Source organism: Oreochromis niloticus, linkage group LG5 (assembly GCF_001858045.2).
Source record: "Oreochromis niloticus isolate F11D_XX linkage group LG5, O_niloticus_UMD_NMBU, whole genome shotgun sequence".
NCBI classification, from domain to species: domain Eukaryota; kingdom Metazoa; phylum Chordata; class Actinopteri; order Cichliformes; family Cichlidae; genus Oreochromis; species Oreochromis niloticus.
In genome coordinates, this window is record NC_031970.2 from 34,838,770 (window position 1) to 34,856,026 (window position 17,257).

The 17,257-nt window shown below is 40.5% G+C and overlaps 1 protein-coding gene across 5 annotated transcripts in view; it reads left to right on the plus strand.

Moving 5' to 3' along the window:
- The first annotated feature begins 4,291 nt into the window (after positions 1-4,291).
- The window catches only part of LOC100708976 (calcium-dependent secretion activator 1), a 331,413-nt gene continuing 318,447 nt past the window's right edge, over positions 4,292-17,257 (plus strand). For 4 of the 5 annotated variants that reach the window (XM_019358540.2, XM_019358541.2, XM_005452187.4 and 1 more), the window contains exon 1: positions 4,292-5,373. In XM_019358540.2, coding sequence (XP_019214085.1) covers positions 5,023-5,373 — 351 coding nt within the window. In that variant the 5' untranslated portion in view covers positions 4,292-5,022. The remainder of the gene's footprint in view (positions 5,374-17,257) is intronic. The other variant, XM_019358543.2, reaches the window with a different exon arrangement.

Consider the following 17,257-nt stretch of genomic DNA (forward strand, 5'->3'; position numbering starts at 1 on the left):
GGAACCATTGCCAGGGGATCCCCGGCATGGTTGGGGTATTGTTTTAATAGTTTTGTTCTATGTAGGGTTTTTTATTAATTTTTGATGCCAAATTTGCTAACCATTATTACAGGTTTCTGAATATCTTGCTTTATATGTACCTTAAAAATTATCTATTAGTAGTAATAATTTGAGTATTATGAGCTGGAACGTCAAGGGCCTCAATAATGCTATTAAGAAAAACAAAATATTGTCCTTTATAAAATCTAAGAAGTGTGACATTGCATTTGTTCAAGAGACCCACCTGCTGCCTCAAGATTCTCAGAAGCTATGCATGGGTTAGGTGGGATATGTAGGGGCAGCTAGTGGTACTAGTAAAAGTAGAGGAGTGGCCACTTTGATTGGTAAACACTTACAGTTTAAATGTATCCAAAAGAGTAAGGATGATGCTGGGAGAATGATGTTAATGTTGTGTGAAATTCAAGGGTAGGTGGTCATTCTAGCTAACGTATATGCTCCTAATATAGACGATCCATCCTTTTTTGGACAATTAGAGGAAAAAATATCTGATATGGGGGACTATCCTATCATTATGGGGGGGGACTTTAATGAGGTTATGGACCCGGTACTGGATCGGAGTTCCAGATCAATCTACACTTCTAGGGCTCATAGGGCCCTAAAAGGGCTGACTGAGGCGTGTGGCCTCATAGACATGTGGAGGTTACAAAACCCCTCTGGAAGGGACTATACTTTTTTCTCCCCCCCTCACCACTCCTTTTCAAGGATAGATTTCTTTTTGGTATCCCAAACACTAATGCCTGCTGTTGTATCGAGTAATATTGGTACCATAATCCTCTCGGATCATAGCCCTGTTTATCTCCTCATGTTACTATCTAATGCTACAGCTAGGATGCCTAGATGGAGACTTAATTCCACCCTTCTATTAGATGCAACATTCAAAGAGTCTCTTCGATCACAAATCAACCTGTATATAGAGACGAATGTCCCGACCGCTCCCTCAGCAGGAGTAGCATGGGAAGCACTAAAAGCTTTCCTGAGAGGTTATATAATACAGTATGCCTCATTTAAAAAGAGGGAAAATATAACTAAACTTCAAAATCTAGAACGTCAGATTAAACTTGCTGATTTAAAATTTAAAAATGATTGTTCTTCATTAAATTTGAATGAATTGACCAAGTTAAAATATGAATTTAATGCAATACTGTCACAAAAAGCTGAATTTTCTCTATTCCGTGCCAGACAAAAACACTTCGAGGAAGGGGATAAGGCTGGAAGGCTCTTAGCGAGATATATTAAACAGAGAGAGGCTATGGCTATGATCTCAGCTGTTAAAGATAATAATGGACGTCTCTTCTTTAAACCTAAAGAAATTAATACAATATTTAGCAACTTTTATAAAGATCTTTATAGCGTGGAATCAAGCATTTCAGAGAGTGATATAAAGAAATTTTTGTTATCTTTAAATCTTCCTAGGGTGACAGTGGATCAACTGAGATATTTGGACGCTCCCATTACCATTGAAGAGATAGTGGGAGTTATTAAACACCTACCCTCTGATAAAGCACCAGGCCTGGATGGCTATACGGCTGAATTGTATAAATCCTTTTCAGAAGATCTAGCGCCACTGCTCTTAAACACTTACAACGAATCTTTTCAAGAGGGTAGGCTCCCACCCTCACTATCTGAAGCCATCATTACACTTATCCTAAAGAAGGAGAAGGACCCCACTGACTGTAAAAGCTACAGACCGATAAGCCTGACCTCCTATGATAATAAGATTTTATCTAAAATTCTGGCTAATCGATTAAACTGGGTAATAATCTCTCTTGTACATGTAGATCAAGTTGGTTTCATAAGCTCACGCTCTTCAGTTGACAATATTAGGAGGTTAATTGACATTATGTGGGCGGTTCAGGACAGTCATTCTCCCATAGCTGCTATTTCGCTGGATGCCGAAAAGGCATTCGACAGAGTCGAGTGGAGATATCTATTCGCCACTTTGGAGTGTTTAAGTTTTACCAAAAGCTTTATTAATTGGATTCAGCTTATATATGTACACCCCAAGGCATCAGTATTTACAAATGGAATAATAGGGCCTTCTTTTGAACTAGGTAGAGGAACCAGGCAGGGGGATCCCCTCTCCCCACTTCTTTTTGCTCTGGCCCTTGAGCCGCTGGCAGTGGCTATTCGTAGGGAGCCCAATTTTCCAGGTGTCAATATAGGGAGAGACTGTCATAAACTGTTGTTGTACGCCGATGACATCTTGCTTTTTATTTCAGACCCAGAAAAGTCTTTAAACTCCTTGCAGGCAATAATAAATACGTTTTCAGCTATTTCTGGTTATAAGGTGAACTGGACCAAATCAGAGGCCCTTCTGTTAACTAGTTATTGTCCCAGGTCACTTTTTCAAACCGGTATGTTTTCCTGGCCTGAGAAGGGCATTAAGTATTTAGGCGTCACCTTCCCACCTCATCTGTCAGATCTGATAAAGATAAATTTTGAACCTTTACTCAGCGATATGAAAATTAATATTGATCGTTGGTCTCAGATGTATCTCTCAATGTGGGGAAAGGTCAATGTAATCAAAATGGTATGTACACCTAAGTTCAATTATTTGTTGCAGGCTCTACCAATTCATGTTCCCTTGAAATACATCAAACAATTTGACCAGCTTTGTAAAGCATTTATATGGAATAATAAAAAACCTAGATTGAATCTGAGAAAATTGCAGAAACCAGTGGACAGAGGTGGGTTAGGGATGCCTAATCTACTTTTATATCATTCAGCAGTGCATAATTGAGGATGACCTTCCAAAACATACAAAATGTGAGCATTTCTGTATTAGGTTGTGTACTTGCCCGCAACAGAATCCAAATGAAACAAATCTACAGAGTACCTTTTGAAAGAAACAGTGAACATGTAAAACAGCTGTGATATGACTATGTGCAGGTAAGCTATAGTATCATTGGTACTGAATCTGGAAGTGCATACTGTAGTGCTGTGCATGTGCCTGCTGTGCTGAATTTGTTTTGTCTTGTCTAGAGAGTGATGGAGCTAGAGGCAGATGGGTCATGAGCAGTTTTTTGTGGATGAGGCTGGTTTTCACCTCACTAAGACAAGGAGACATGGCAGGAACATTATTGGACACCGTGCCATAATCAACGTCCCAGGACAACGTGGTGGTAACACAACTATGTGTGCAGCTATAAGTCAAAATGGTGTTGTTCACCATCATGCAACCCTGGGCCCATATAACACTGCACACATTATTACATTCCTGGACACCTTACATGACACGCTCGCTAATGTTCAGAGACCAGAGCAGACCAGATACGTCATCATATGGGGCAATGTTAGTTTCCATAGGGCTGCTTTGGTCCGCAACTGGTTTACAGATCACCCACTCTTCACTGTACTCAACCTCCCTCATACTCTCCATTCTTGAATCCAATTGAAGAGTTCTTCTCTGCCTGGCGCTGGAAGGTCTATCTCCCTCAACGCATAGCCCTTTTACAGGCAATGGAGGAGGCATGTGGGGATATTGACCAGGCACCATGTCAGGCCTGGATACGGCATTCCAGAAGATATTTTTCCCGGTGCCTTGGACATTGCATGTGATGTAGACAAAATTTTGTGGCCGGACCCAGAGAGTCGACAGGATGTAGACTGATTTCTTTTTTTCCTCAGTGACTTGGAAATAAATACTTGTGTTTGTTTTGATGTGTGTGAATAAACACCAGTACTTGAAGTTTGGATCCCTCTGTGTTTACGGACCTATGACAAAAGTATGACCTCAAACTGACATAGCCTACCTTGTGCACAGAGAAAGCAAAAGCCAGATGTGGTTTTTATTCATACCATCAGTGTGTAGTTGGTGCATTGTGTGCTTATTAATGTGATGGCTTGTGTTTACTGTCTGATACAAAAATACCATTTTTACAAAGGTTTGGAGAGCTCAGCAAGGTTTATTAGCTTTTGCAAGAAAACTTCAATGTTTTGCTGATTTGGTGAAGAGTTTTCTTATTTGTGTGTAGAGTTTTGTAAAAATAGCCAACAGTTACAAAAAATGTGCTTAAGCCATCAGAAAAAACTGTAACACAGCTGAAATATCATGTTGTATTAAATAAAAATGCGTTTTTCTTCCAAAAATAGACATTTTAAACAACCCCAAATTGTGTGGATAAGACAGAAACAACAGAAAAAGGTAAATAACAAAAAACAAACAAACAAAAAACATAGAACAAGAATATTAGTAACAATAAGAACGTAAATTACATACTGCATTGTGCATGTATAAATAAACAGACAACTTTGACAGATGACCAATCTGTCACAGACCAAACACAGAAACGAAATGCATTCCCTCGCATTCTCACCTGTGGCCAGTTTGGACTCGGCAGCTAACCTAACTCCATACATGACACTAGAGTGCCTGGATGGAATCTACGCAAACACGAGAAGAACATGCAAATTCCACAAAGGCAGGCTTACAATCTTGTTGCTGGATTTTTTGAAACCAGTAATAAAGCTTTTATTTAGAAAGCTGAGCTGTTTTGATTCCGGTCTAGCGCTGTCCTCTTTCGGCTTTGCTGGAGGTGGCCTTTATCTGTTGTGCTCGCAGCTTGATTAAACTGATCTCAGAGCAGCTGGTATCATGTTTCAGCACTGTGGTCAGCTCCGAGCCCTGCCTCTTTCTCCTCCGAGCAGCAGCGCACCAACGCATCAGCGTTTCCTCTCTGCGACACCTCCCCTTTTAGATTTGCTCTCGTCATTAATTCCTCCGATGTGCCACTGACTGAGAGAGTTGAAAGGCTTCGAAATCACAGGGCTACTTTGTGTTTATAACACTTTATTTTTTCGCGATGAGCTTGAAACTGTGGCAGCAGTTTCTTTCTTGACAAGCAACAGTCTGAGGGCTCATCGGTCAGCTTTAGTATATTCAAGGCGTCTTTCAGGCGTCGTTTTCTGCTCTCGCAGTTTTTCCATTGCAACAGGTATAGTCTTCGTCTAAGCTACTGCAGCATGTTGGACCCGTCTTCAAGCGAGGAGGAAGGGGAAGAGATACTGCAGGTGGAGCACAAAGACGTGGCGGCCCCGAAGAGCCTCGGAGGTGCCCGATTGTCACCGGGCCGAGCCGCCGATGGCCAAGCCAACGGAGGGCTCCAGTCACGGGGTCGCGGGAGCGGCCGTGGTCGACCGTCAAGCCCCAGTCCGTCGGTTGGCAGCGACAAGGAAAAGGAGGACCTGGAAAAGATGCAGCGAGATGAGGAAGAGAGGAAAAAGAGACTCCAGCTGTATGTGTTTGTGATGCGCTGCATCGCATATCCATTTAACGCGAAACAACCGACTGATATGGCCAGGAGGCAGCAGAAGGTAGGCTTGGAGCAAGGAACAGGATTGACCCAAACCTAGCTTTAAAGCTGTGATTGAAATTCATGTTGCGCTTGTGTCATCTACGAGATAAATGATACCAACTGTTGCTTCAATCAAGGTCGGTTACCTTTTGGTAGCGTATTTAAGAAAACAGAAATCAGTTGCTCAGCCTGACAGTCTCAAATGAATCCCTTCACATATTAGGCGGACATTTTCCTCACCAGTTTACCAGAAACATGGAACCAGTTCCACATATCTCTTTTTGATTGAACATTAAATCACAGCAAATTCTTTTTTTCTTTACACTGGTGCTGAAATGAAGATTGCAACGCTAAATTGCATTAGAAAGTAGTAAAACAGGTATTAAAAACAAAGAAGTGTCTTAAATCCAAATTGAAGAAAGATAAACATCAGAAAGGAAGAAAGAGACAGACAGAGAGAGAGAGAGAGAGAGAGAAGGAAAAAGTAAGAGCATTGATTTTCTTCCTATCTGTTGTGGTTGCTCTTGGATATGTGTGTTGCCTCTTGGTATCAATATTCTTCTTTAACAACATTTTGATAAGAACAATTTATTGCATTTTTTTCAATCTGCATTTATATTAATGGAGGAATACCAATTTATTTGTGATAAAGCTATGTGGGTAGTGCATAATAGAATGGGGGTAGACATACATGTTGGTAATACAGGCTTTTAGCAACATTCTGACTATGTCCACACACACACTGGAGACAAAAGTGTTTGTTCTAGATGCTGGTAGGAGTGGTGGAAAGTGGATTTGCAATAAATATTTGAATAACTGCATAAAATCACACACTTCTAGACAAATTTATTTTAAGTCAAAGTGCAGCTGAAAAGTGGCAACATTGGTTGTTTAGAAAATGAAAAAAGAAGAGCTTGAGAGTTTAAATCTTACTGACACAACCCCAGTGGCCTGTAGTGGTAGTAAAAGACATTTGGTGACAACATACCTCTGAGCATGCACCTTGTCTACACCAGCAAGTTTTGATGAAACAGTCAGAAGGCAGACATAAGGACACTTACAACTGCGAACACAGATAGTTCCTGTTTAGTGTATAAACAAGGATATTTCCACCAGAAGCTGGTGAGCTAGACAACTGAAAAATGCTGACTGTGTTGAGCTCTATCCGTAGTTGGACTGGACCTTAGTGGCCTAATTTGGTGATACTGCTTCAATTTTAGGAGCGTTCACATCTTTTCTATTGTTCTTATAGTTTTATTCTAAGCAATCCTTCCTGACATTTCTTACACAAATATCTGCACTTTCCACTCCTCACATTTTCAAAAACAGGCTTGTTGTTTTAAGTTTCATTGTGGAGCTTTTTACCTTACATTAGTGTGCACCTTCAAACTTCAAACCGATTTGAGCACCAATTGGAGGGAACCAGAAAATATATGAAAGTTAATCCTATTAGTGTATCCATCATTGGTGCTTATTGCATACAAAGAGGTGAAAGAGGCAAAAAATGTAATTAATGTCCCACTTCAACTTAGGGGTTAACAATCTGCATGCAGATGTCTGTATGTTGTCATTGTTTTAATTTCTGAAACTTGGTTGTCTAAATATATATCTGATGAACATATTAGCATGGCTGGATACAGTATCTATTGTACCGATAGGCATAAGAAAAATTTGTGGTGTTGCTGCTTATGTTAAGTCGAAATTTGATGCCACAATAGTTCTATCAGAATCCATTTGCAAACAAATGGAATTTTTGGCTCTGAATATTGCAAAAGGTCTTTGTCTAATGGTTGTTTATTGCTATATACATCCTTCTGCCTTCACAGAAGCTCTGCATTCTTTAAAGCTTTACCTGTCCAGACTAAACTATAGTGAGCTTGTTTTAGCTGGTGACTTTAATAGAGATTGGCTCAAAACTGTTTCAGATTATTTTAATTCTTTCTGTGATTCTAAGAATCTTACTCAGCTGGTCAATCTACCTACTTGGATGAATCTCAAAAACCCTGTAAAGTCTACTTTGATTGACTTTATTCTGACAAATGTTTCTCATAAATTTTCATCCTTGGATGTCTTTTGCAATGATTTAACTGTGTTGTTGCTGTTATCTGAAACACTAAGGTGCCCAAGTCACAACATGGTATTATTTTTCAAAGGAGTCTTAAACATTTTAATGAACAAGCATTTTATCATGATTAGTCAAACTATGACTGGAAGAAAATAGGATTGATCGCTGATTTAGGATTAGTGTGGACAGTCTTTAGAGATTGTTTTATGCTAATTGTAAATAAACATGCCCCATTAAGGAGATTTAGGATAAAAGGTCAGAGCTCTCCCGAGAGCTGGCAGATATCCTTCATGAATGTAACCTGGCTTGGGCCAAAGCCCAATGATTAGCTTCTTTTCAGACGACTAAGAAACAAATGTACTTCCTCTGTTAAGAAAGCTAAATCAGAATATTATTTGTCTGTCACCACCGAGAACCTAAATAATCCACAGAAGTTCTGGAAAATCATTCCTCAGTATGGAAATCAGCTTTTGTTGTCCCTCTATTAAAAGGGGGCGACCCAGCAATTTTAACTAATGATAGACCAATATGTAATCTATCTGTGCCGACCCAAGTTCTTGAAGCTCTTGTGTGTGAGCAGTTAAAGCAGTTTTTATACACCAATGCCATTTTATCTGAATATCAATCAAGCTTTAGGAAAAGTCATAGTACTATCACAGCTGCAATGAAAGTGGTAAATGATATTACTGATAAGAAACAACACTGTGCATGCCTTTTTATTCATTTGTCAAAAGCATTTGACACTGTTAATCATTGTATTTTAAAACGTAGACTCCTGCAGTCAGGACTCTCTGAGAGAGCAGTGGCATGGTTCTCAAACTACCTCAGTAACAGGTCTCAGTGCATTAAATGTGATGGTCTATATTCTGAATTTGTTACAGTGCACAAGGAAGTGCCACAGGGCTTTGTTTTAGGTCCCCTTCTATTTATCATTTATATTAACAATCTTTGTCTAAATATGCCAGATGCAAACTTGCACTTCTATGCTGATGACACAGTTATTTACAGTCATGGTTCAACTCTTGTCCAAGCCGTTGATTTTCTTACAGAAAATCCAGCACTTATTACTTCACCTTAAACTTGTTCTCAATGCAGACAAAACAAAGCTCATGTTGTTTTCCAAATTAAGGACGTGTGCCCAAACGATTTCTTCAGTAACCACTCTCGAGGGTAATAAAATAGAGTTGGTTCACACATGTAAATGTCTGGGTATTTGATGACTCGCTCACCTTCAAACCACATGTAGAGAAACTCGTGAAGAAACTAAAGTTAAAACTTCTTGATGCATTCTCAATCATCCAGGAAAGTAAATCTCCAAAAGTTGAATCTGTTCATCTGGACGTAGCGTTTTGTGGGAGAAACGTTTCGTCACTCATCCAAGTGACTTCTTCAGTCTCAGCTGACTGCAGGTTTCCCCAAACCTTATAAACAGTACATTTGCATAATGACTGAAACCAGCCCACTGAAGGAACAATGGGCTGTGAGGTCAGTTCCTTAATCATAATTATGCAAATAGTAGTCATCAGTCATCAGGCCAGGACTCTGCAGTTTATTTACACCTACAGGCCAGTGGACACGCTTTCAATGATGAGGATGTACACATCCTGGACAGGGAAGAACGCTGGTTTGAGCGCGGAGTCAAGGAGGCCATTTACGTGAAGAGGGAAAGACCATCTCTGAATCGAGGAGGGGGCCCAAGGGTACATCTTTCGCCATCTTACAACGCTGTGATTGCAGCCATTCCCCAACTCTCTGTAAATGGTACTCATGGCCATTGATCAGTGTTCTTTGATCAGTGGGTTTTGGTCAGTGATTGTTGATCAATGGTCATGGGAATTTGCATAATTATGATTAAGGAACTGACCTCACAGCCCATTGTTCCTTCAGTGGGCTGGTTTCAGTCATTATGCAAATGTCCTGTTTATAAGGTTTGGGGAAACCTGCAGTCAGCTGAGACTGAAGAAGTCACTTGGATGAGTGACAAAACGTTTCTCCCACAAAACGCTACGTCCAGATGAACAGATTCAACTTTTGGAGATAAAGTTAAAACTGAGATTTTATTTTCAAAATAAGTTGTTTTTCTTTTATGCAAAGAAGCAGCTTGTTGCTGCAACATTTTTAACCTGTTTTTACCTGAATTATCGAGATATTCTATATATGAATGCTTGTGCTCAGTGTCTTCGAATGGTTGATACTGTGTATCATGCTTCTCTGAGGTTCATCACTAACCATAAATTCTCAGGTAGGATGGCCTGCTTTGGCCAGTCGGAGGAACTCTAATCTATACAGTTTTATATGTAAGGCAATACTCGGATTGCTGCCTTCATATATATTTTCTCTGCTTGCAATGAAACATGCTGGTTGTTATTCTTTTCCTCTGAAAGATTACTTGTTGTTTCTGTTCCATTTGCCTGAACTGAACTTGGCAAAAAACCTTTTGTCCATTTAGCACACTTGGCTTGGAACGAGCTGCAGAATGACGGGAAAATGACAGAATTCATTTCATTAAGTGCTTTTAAATCAAAGCTGAGAATCCTTGAGGGCAGTTCCATAACATGCAACTGTTTCAATTAGATTGCTTGTCATTTTAATTGAATTTTAACTGAATTGAAGTCAAAGATTTTTATTTTATTTTATTTTTTTGCTTGTGTTGTTGTTGCCTGTGTTTAGTTGTGTAATTTGTGTTGTGAGCTGTCAGATACTTGCTGCCTATTTTGGTAAGGTCTCCCTTGAAAAAGAGGTTTTTAACCCTCTGGGGTCCAGGGTATAATTGGCCGTTTTTGACTACTTTTGATTTTACCTCTATATTTCACCTTCAGATATTGTTTATCTTGCCTTGTTTGGTATCATTATTTTCAGCACAACCTCAAATATCTGAAATTGGAGTTAATTTTTCATTTTGACATTTTCATTCAGACAAAAAATTAAAAATCAGAGCAGAAAAAAATGTTTTATTTTTTACTGTACAAACCACAAACATGTTTAATGAATCATTTTCATAACTTGAAATGCAAATAAAAATTGCACATTTCTAAAAATTATGCAAGATTTACAAACAACAAAGTTATATGGTACTATTTACCTAAAAATGCAGCCAATGCCTCAGGGGTTTTTTATATAACCATTTAAAACTATTTACAGAACAATCAGGTGTGCTGCATCAAATAAGAAGGAACACAAATGATTTGTGCCACTCCAAAAGAATAGTTTCTTTCCACTATAAGACAGAGGAGAACATCACAGGCCTAAACCCTGCAGGTCTGACAGCAGGAGGTGTATCAGTCCTGTTTTCCATGTGGAGACAGCGTTTACACTGGAATCTGCCTTTGGTGGCTTTTTTGATCAACTGTGACATTCAGCAGTATAACTGACACACAAAACAAAACAATGACTACAGTACACACTAACTACAGCCTCCAAACACACTAAACGTCACTAATGTCTCATATATGAAAACTCGCTCTCTCTTTCTTTCGCTCGCCCACTTTCTCTCTTGGGCGTCACTCTTAAAACTGCCCCCTCTTCCTAAACAACCAAATGTCACATGTTGCCATATCATTTTTTTGGTTGGCTGACATGGTAAACTCTAACACCAATAGGAAAGGGATGTTTGTTTTGTTTTATTTTTGCACTCGCAAGCGGAGAGTGTTTGCTAGCACTGTCCTTAGAAAACGCCAGTTTTACCGTTTCTTCCCGCTGTAAACACCACTGTTTTGTTCAGTAAAAACATTGCCTGTATTCTTTATCATAACTCTGGTTTTACGTGGCCTATCGACACAATTTAAAAACTGGTATATAGTTTGAAGTCCGCACTTTCGACCCAAGTTGAAATGGAGACTCTGGGTCGCTGCATCGTGTTGCTGTGTTGTCTTAAATTGGTCATGTGATTATGACGCACCGGCACGTCTGTAGACCCCAGAGGGTTAATCTCAGTGGGATCTCAGTGGGTTAAAAAGAGGTTAAATAAAATAAATAAAATTTAAAAAAAATATTTTTTTCACTTCAGTTCAATTCCGTTTTATTTTTACAGCGCCAAATCACAACAAAACTCACCACAAGGTGCTTTATATTGTAAGGTAGACCCTACAAAAATACATACAAGCACTTTGGCAACAGTGGGAAGGAAAAACTCCCTTTTAACAGGAAGAAACCTCCAGCAGAACAAGGCTCAGGGAGGGGCGGGGCCATCTGCTGTGACCGGTTGGGGTGAGAGAAGGAAGACAGGATAAAGACATGCTGTGGAAGAGAGACAGAGATTAATAACAAGTATGATTCAGTCCAGTCGAACACTGATACACAGTACACAGTGTACACTGGTACACAGTGTTCATCCCAACCAACAACAAGTTCCACATACCATGGTCTACATATACAAACAACAGCTACAGTCAAAACAACAACAACAAAAAAAAAAAACTATGCTGCATCCTCTCTTCTGTTTCGGTCTGGCCACAACACCTCATCCACATCACAAGCAATGTTTTCCTTGGCCAAGCAGCGGGGGAAATATCACTTAGCATGGTGAATCCAGCCATGAATACCATCAACTTCTATATCTCCACATGAATCTTCCATAGCTTGGAGAAGGGGTGTGTGTGGATTTTGGTTGGGCAAGTTACTTTGAAAAACTAATTCAATTATAGTTACTAGTTACTTCTTCAAAAAAGTAACTGAGTTAGTAACTGAGTTACAGCATTCTAAAAGTAATTAATTACTTGAAAAGTAACTATTGCGTTACTTTAAAAAAAACGTTTAACCCTCTGGGGTCCAGGGTATAATTGGCCATTTTTTACTACTCTTGATTTTCTCTCCACATTTTACCTTTAAAAACGATTTACTTTGCCTTGTTTGGTATCATTCTTTTTAGCACAACCTCAAGTGTCTGAATTTACAGTTATGTTCTCATTTTGACATACTGTATTGACACAATTGATCTAAATCAGACAAAAAACATAAAATCAGAGTAGAAAAAGTTATATTTTTACTGTAACAACCATAAACATCTTTAATGAATCATATTTCATAACTTCAAATATTAATTGTCAATTTTAAAATCCTATGCACAAGTTTTGCAAACAACAAAGTTATTTGCATCCATTTACCTTTTACCCTTTTTTAAAATAACCATTTCAAACTATTTACAACAACCAGCTGTTCTTCAATAAGATGTCACACAAATTATTTGTGCCACTCCAAAAAAATAATTTCTGTCCACTATAAAGGAGAACATCACAGCCTGATACCTGCAGGTCTGACAGCAGCAGGTGTATCACTCCTGTTTCTACCTGGAGACAGCAGTCGCCTCATTGTTCTGACACACAACACAAAACTATACACAACACTACACACTAACTACACAAGACAACACATAAACAACACACTCCAAACACGCTAAACGTCACGAATCTCACATCTCAAAACTCGCTCTCTCTCTTTTTCTGCTCTCTCTCTCTCTTTCTCTCTCTCTCTCTCTCCGTCACTCCTAAAACTTCCCTGTTTTGTTTTGTTTTTTTGCTCATAAGCAGAGAGTGCTTGCTAGCGCTAACGTGGCGAAACTATTGAGGAAAAAACGCCGCTTATATATTGTTTATCATGACTCTGGTTTTACGTGGCCTATCGACACAATTTAAAAACTGGTATTTATCGCCGTGTTGCTTCGTCTTTAACCTCCTAAGACCCAAACTCTTCCATGGCATGCATTATTAATTTCTCTATGATATTTGGGACCTGATGAAGGTAAAAACAAAGAATTACAAGATTTTTTTTTTTTTTACCTAAATTTTGTTTCTAAGAAAAATGAGAGCCACATATGAGGATATTCATTTAAAATTTCAATAGAACAGTAGCAGTGTCCTCATAAGTGGATATTAGGCCCCTGTAGAGAAAGGTTAAATATTTTGCTCTAAATAACCCAAACTGTGATGTCCACATGTGGACGCAAGGTCCTAGGAGGTTAAGTGGTCATGTGATTGGCTTACCACGACTACTTTATTCTTGGCTTACCACGACTACTTTATTCTTCCTCAGTCAAACAGCAGCACTCATGCGATTGTTTTGCCCCCTGAGCTCCAGGTGTTGTGCTAGACAGTGATCGTGATTGCCCTCCAAGGGAGTGCGCAGCTGCTTAAAGCTGTAGCGTTCAGATTACTTACAGCTACTTCCGTGCAACTGATATAAGATGCGGTAAGCTGAACACAGCTTCAACCGTCTGTTTGTTGAAAAATAGTAACAGACCGCGTTTCCTTGTTAGTAACTGTAACGCCGTTGTAACGATAGGAATAGTAATTAGTTAGATTACTCGTTACTGAAAAAAGTAACGGTGTTATTCCCATCACTGATACTCAATGCATCATGGGAATCCCCGGCAGCCTACGTCTATTGCAGCATAACTAAGGGAGGATTCAGGGTCACCTGGTCCAGCCCTAACTATATGCTTTAGCAAAAAGGAAAGTTTGAAGCCTAATCTTGAAAGTAGAGATAGTGTCTGTCTCCCGAATCCAAACTGGAAGCTGGTTCCACAGAAGAGGGGCCTGAAAACTGAAGGCTCTCCCTCCCATTCTACTTTTAAATACTCTAGGAACAACAAGTAAGCCTGCAGTGTGAGAGCGAAGTGCTCTAATAGGGTGATATGGTACTATAAGGTCATTAAGATAAGATGGGGCCTGATTATTTAAGACCTTCTATGTGAGGAGCAGGATTTTGAATTCAATTCTGGATTTAACAGGAAGCCAATGAAGGGAAGCCAAAACAGGAGAAATCTGCTCTCTCTTTCTAGTCCCTGTCAGGACTCTTGCTGCAGCATTTTGGATTAACTGAAGACTTTTCAGGGAGTTTTTAGGACTTCCTGATAATAATGAATTACAGTAGTCCAGCCTGGAAGTAATAAATGCATGAACTAGTTTTTCAGCATCACTCTGAGACAGGATGTTTCTAATTTTAGAGATGTTGCACAAATGGAAGAAAGCAGTCTTACATATTTGTTTAATATGTGCATTGAAGATTATGTCTTGGTCAAAAATGGTCACTCCTTGGTCACTCCAAGGTTCCTCACAGTGTTACTGGAGGCCAAGGTAATGCCATCCAGAGGAAGAATCTGGTTAGATACCATATTTCTAAGATATTCAGGGCCGAATACAATGACCTCAGTTTTATCAGAATTAAGAAGCAGAAAGTTAGCGTCCATCCAGATCTTTATGAAACTGTTTTTGAGTCTATGGGTCTTTGTGCTGATGCACCTGCAGGGCTTCCCTGAGGGAAGCAAGCCGAACATGTTGAAACCAGGGTGGGAACTGTCTTCAATGATGTTTGCTGCTCTGCTGAGGCAGCAGGAGGAATAAATGTCCGTCAGGGAGGGGAGAGGGCAGCCGATGATCTTTTGTGCTGTCTTGACTACACTCTGAAGCCTCGCTCTATCCGCCTTAGTGCAGCTGCCTTACCATACTGTGATGCAGTAGGTTAGCAGGCTCTCAATGGACAAGCGGTAGAAGATCAGCGGCAGGTTCGAGTTCAGCTTGTACTTCCTGAGGACTGTCAGGAAGTGCAGCCACTGTTGGGCCTTCTTGATGACCACTGTGATGTTGTCTGTCCAGGAGATGTCAGCGGAGATGAGGACACCAAGGAACAGCAAGGTGTGGACCCTCTCCAGATGTAAAGGGTGGCTAAGTCAGTGCTGTGCTTCCTGAAGTCGACAATGAGCTCTTTGGTTTTCTTCGTCTTCAGTGCCAGGTTGTTTTCTGAACACCATGCTGCTTCAGGACTTCCTCTCTGTAGTCTGCCTCGTCTCCCTTTGTGATGAGTCCGACTACCATGGTGTCATCAGCAAACTTGATGATGAGATTGTTGTTGTGGGTTGAACTGCAGTCGTGGGTGTAGAGAGAATACAGGAGGGGGCTCAGCACACAGCCCTGTGTGCGAGTGGAGGAGAGATGAGGGCGGAGCCTCACAGTCTGGGGCCAGTTTGTGAGAAAGTCCTTTATCCAGGCACGTGTGAGGGGGGAGGCCAAGAGTGACCAGTTTGGTGACGAGGATGTCCGGGATGATTGTATTGAAGGCTGAGCTGTAGTCCACAAAGAGCATTCAGACATAGCTCTGCCGCTGTTCAAGGTGACTAAGCACTGAGTGGAGGGCTATGGCGATGGCGTCTTCTGTGGATCTATTTGCGCGTTATGCAAACTGGTGGGGGTCGAACTCTGGTGAGAGGTAGTCCTTGTGCTGAAGGATTGGTCTCTCAATTCTGACAATAAGAGGCATGCTTTCAGGAAATGTGTGCAAACAATTGGGAAAAACAGTAATCTCTGGCTCTCGCCCACAGCATGTCTTTCATCCTGTTTTCCTTCTCTCACCCCAACCAGTTGCAGCAGATGGCCCCGCCCCTCCCTAAGCCTGGTTCTGCTGGAGGTTTCTTCCTGTTAAAAGGGAGTTTTTTCTTCCCACTGATGCCAAAGTGCTTACACATAGGGGGTCATATGATTGTTGTTTTTTTTTTCTCTATATATATTATTGTAGGGTCTACCTTACAATATAAAGCGCCTTGAGGCAACTGCTGTTGTGATTTGGCACTATATAAATAAAATTGAATTGAATTGAAAAGTATAGTGAAATCCAGTTATAAAGAAGCATCGATCTGTAAGTTGTTTCCAGACACTTAATCAAACAAGGACTATTTGGAATCTACATCAAAAACCCAAAGGACTATTGGACGGCACTTAGATATTTTGTAGCATGATCCCAAAATAGAACAACTTGATGATTTATTTGAGCATGTTTTATTTTATTCACACAGTGTTTAGTTTTCCCACTACTGTAGCCACAGTCTTCTCTGTCAGCCACTCATTCTGTCTAACCCCATGTTGCCCTCCGATGCATCCATCGGAGTGTGAATGCGAGTGAATGCTACATAGAAGCACTAAAAAAAACCTTAGATAAAGTGGTTGTGTGAATGGGTATGATTGGGTGAATGCACGAGTTGTAGAAAGCGCTTTGAGTGCTCAGTGAGAGTAGAAAAGCGCTATATTAGAAACAGTCCATTTACCATTTAGCTCTCTGCTCTTCTCTGGTTCCAGCTACTGCAAATAGGGGAGGCCTAATTAGACAATTGCTGATAGCTGCACTAGCCAGCCTCCCCTAGCACTGCCCCTCTCGTGCAGCTGAGCCACAAACCACACCCCACCACATACCCCCATAACCCGACTTAGGCCGGGGAGCCATCCAGCCAAGCTCAACTGCTGCTGACGTTCCTGGGCCTGGAACAATTTCTCCTGCGATTACCCACTCAACATGTGTAGGTCTGCTCTAAGGTCCAGAACATGGTGAATCGCATTCTTACTTGAGCTTGGACTGTCCTCCTAGTTTTTAATTTGGTCCAACTCCCTGTGCAGCTTCCTGCCAAGCAGCAGTTAAAAGGGAGAAAATCCTGTGGCGGGCCAGGGCACCTCCTGCACAACAAACAACAGAGGATCTAGCCAGCAATCCCAATTAAGTTCGTGCTCATACATGAACACATGAATTATGGATTTTAAAGTGTTGTTCAGCTGCTCCACTAACCCATTTGTCTGAGGGTTGTAAATGTTAGTCCAAACTGCCTTAATGCCCACTATTTCATACAGTTCCATTAGTATACAAGACATGAACGTAGTGTTCTGTTCAGTCGGTATCACTTTTGGAATACTGATTTTGAAGATGACCTGAAATTGCATCACTGCCTCGGGATTTCATGTTACGCAGTCCAGTATAACTAATACAAAGAGATATCCCTGTGCATTCAGGTAAAATAGACTGATGAGGTCCATACCAATGTTTTCAAACAGGATTTCCATTACAGTTTTTTCTGATTGCTTGA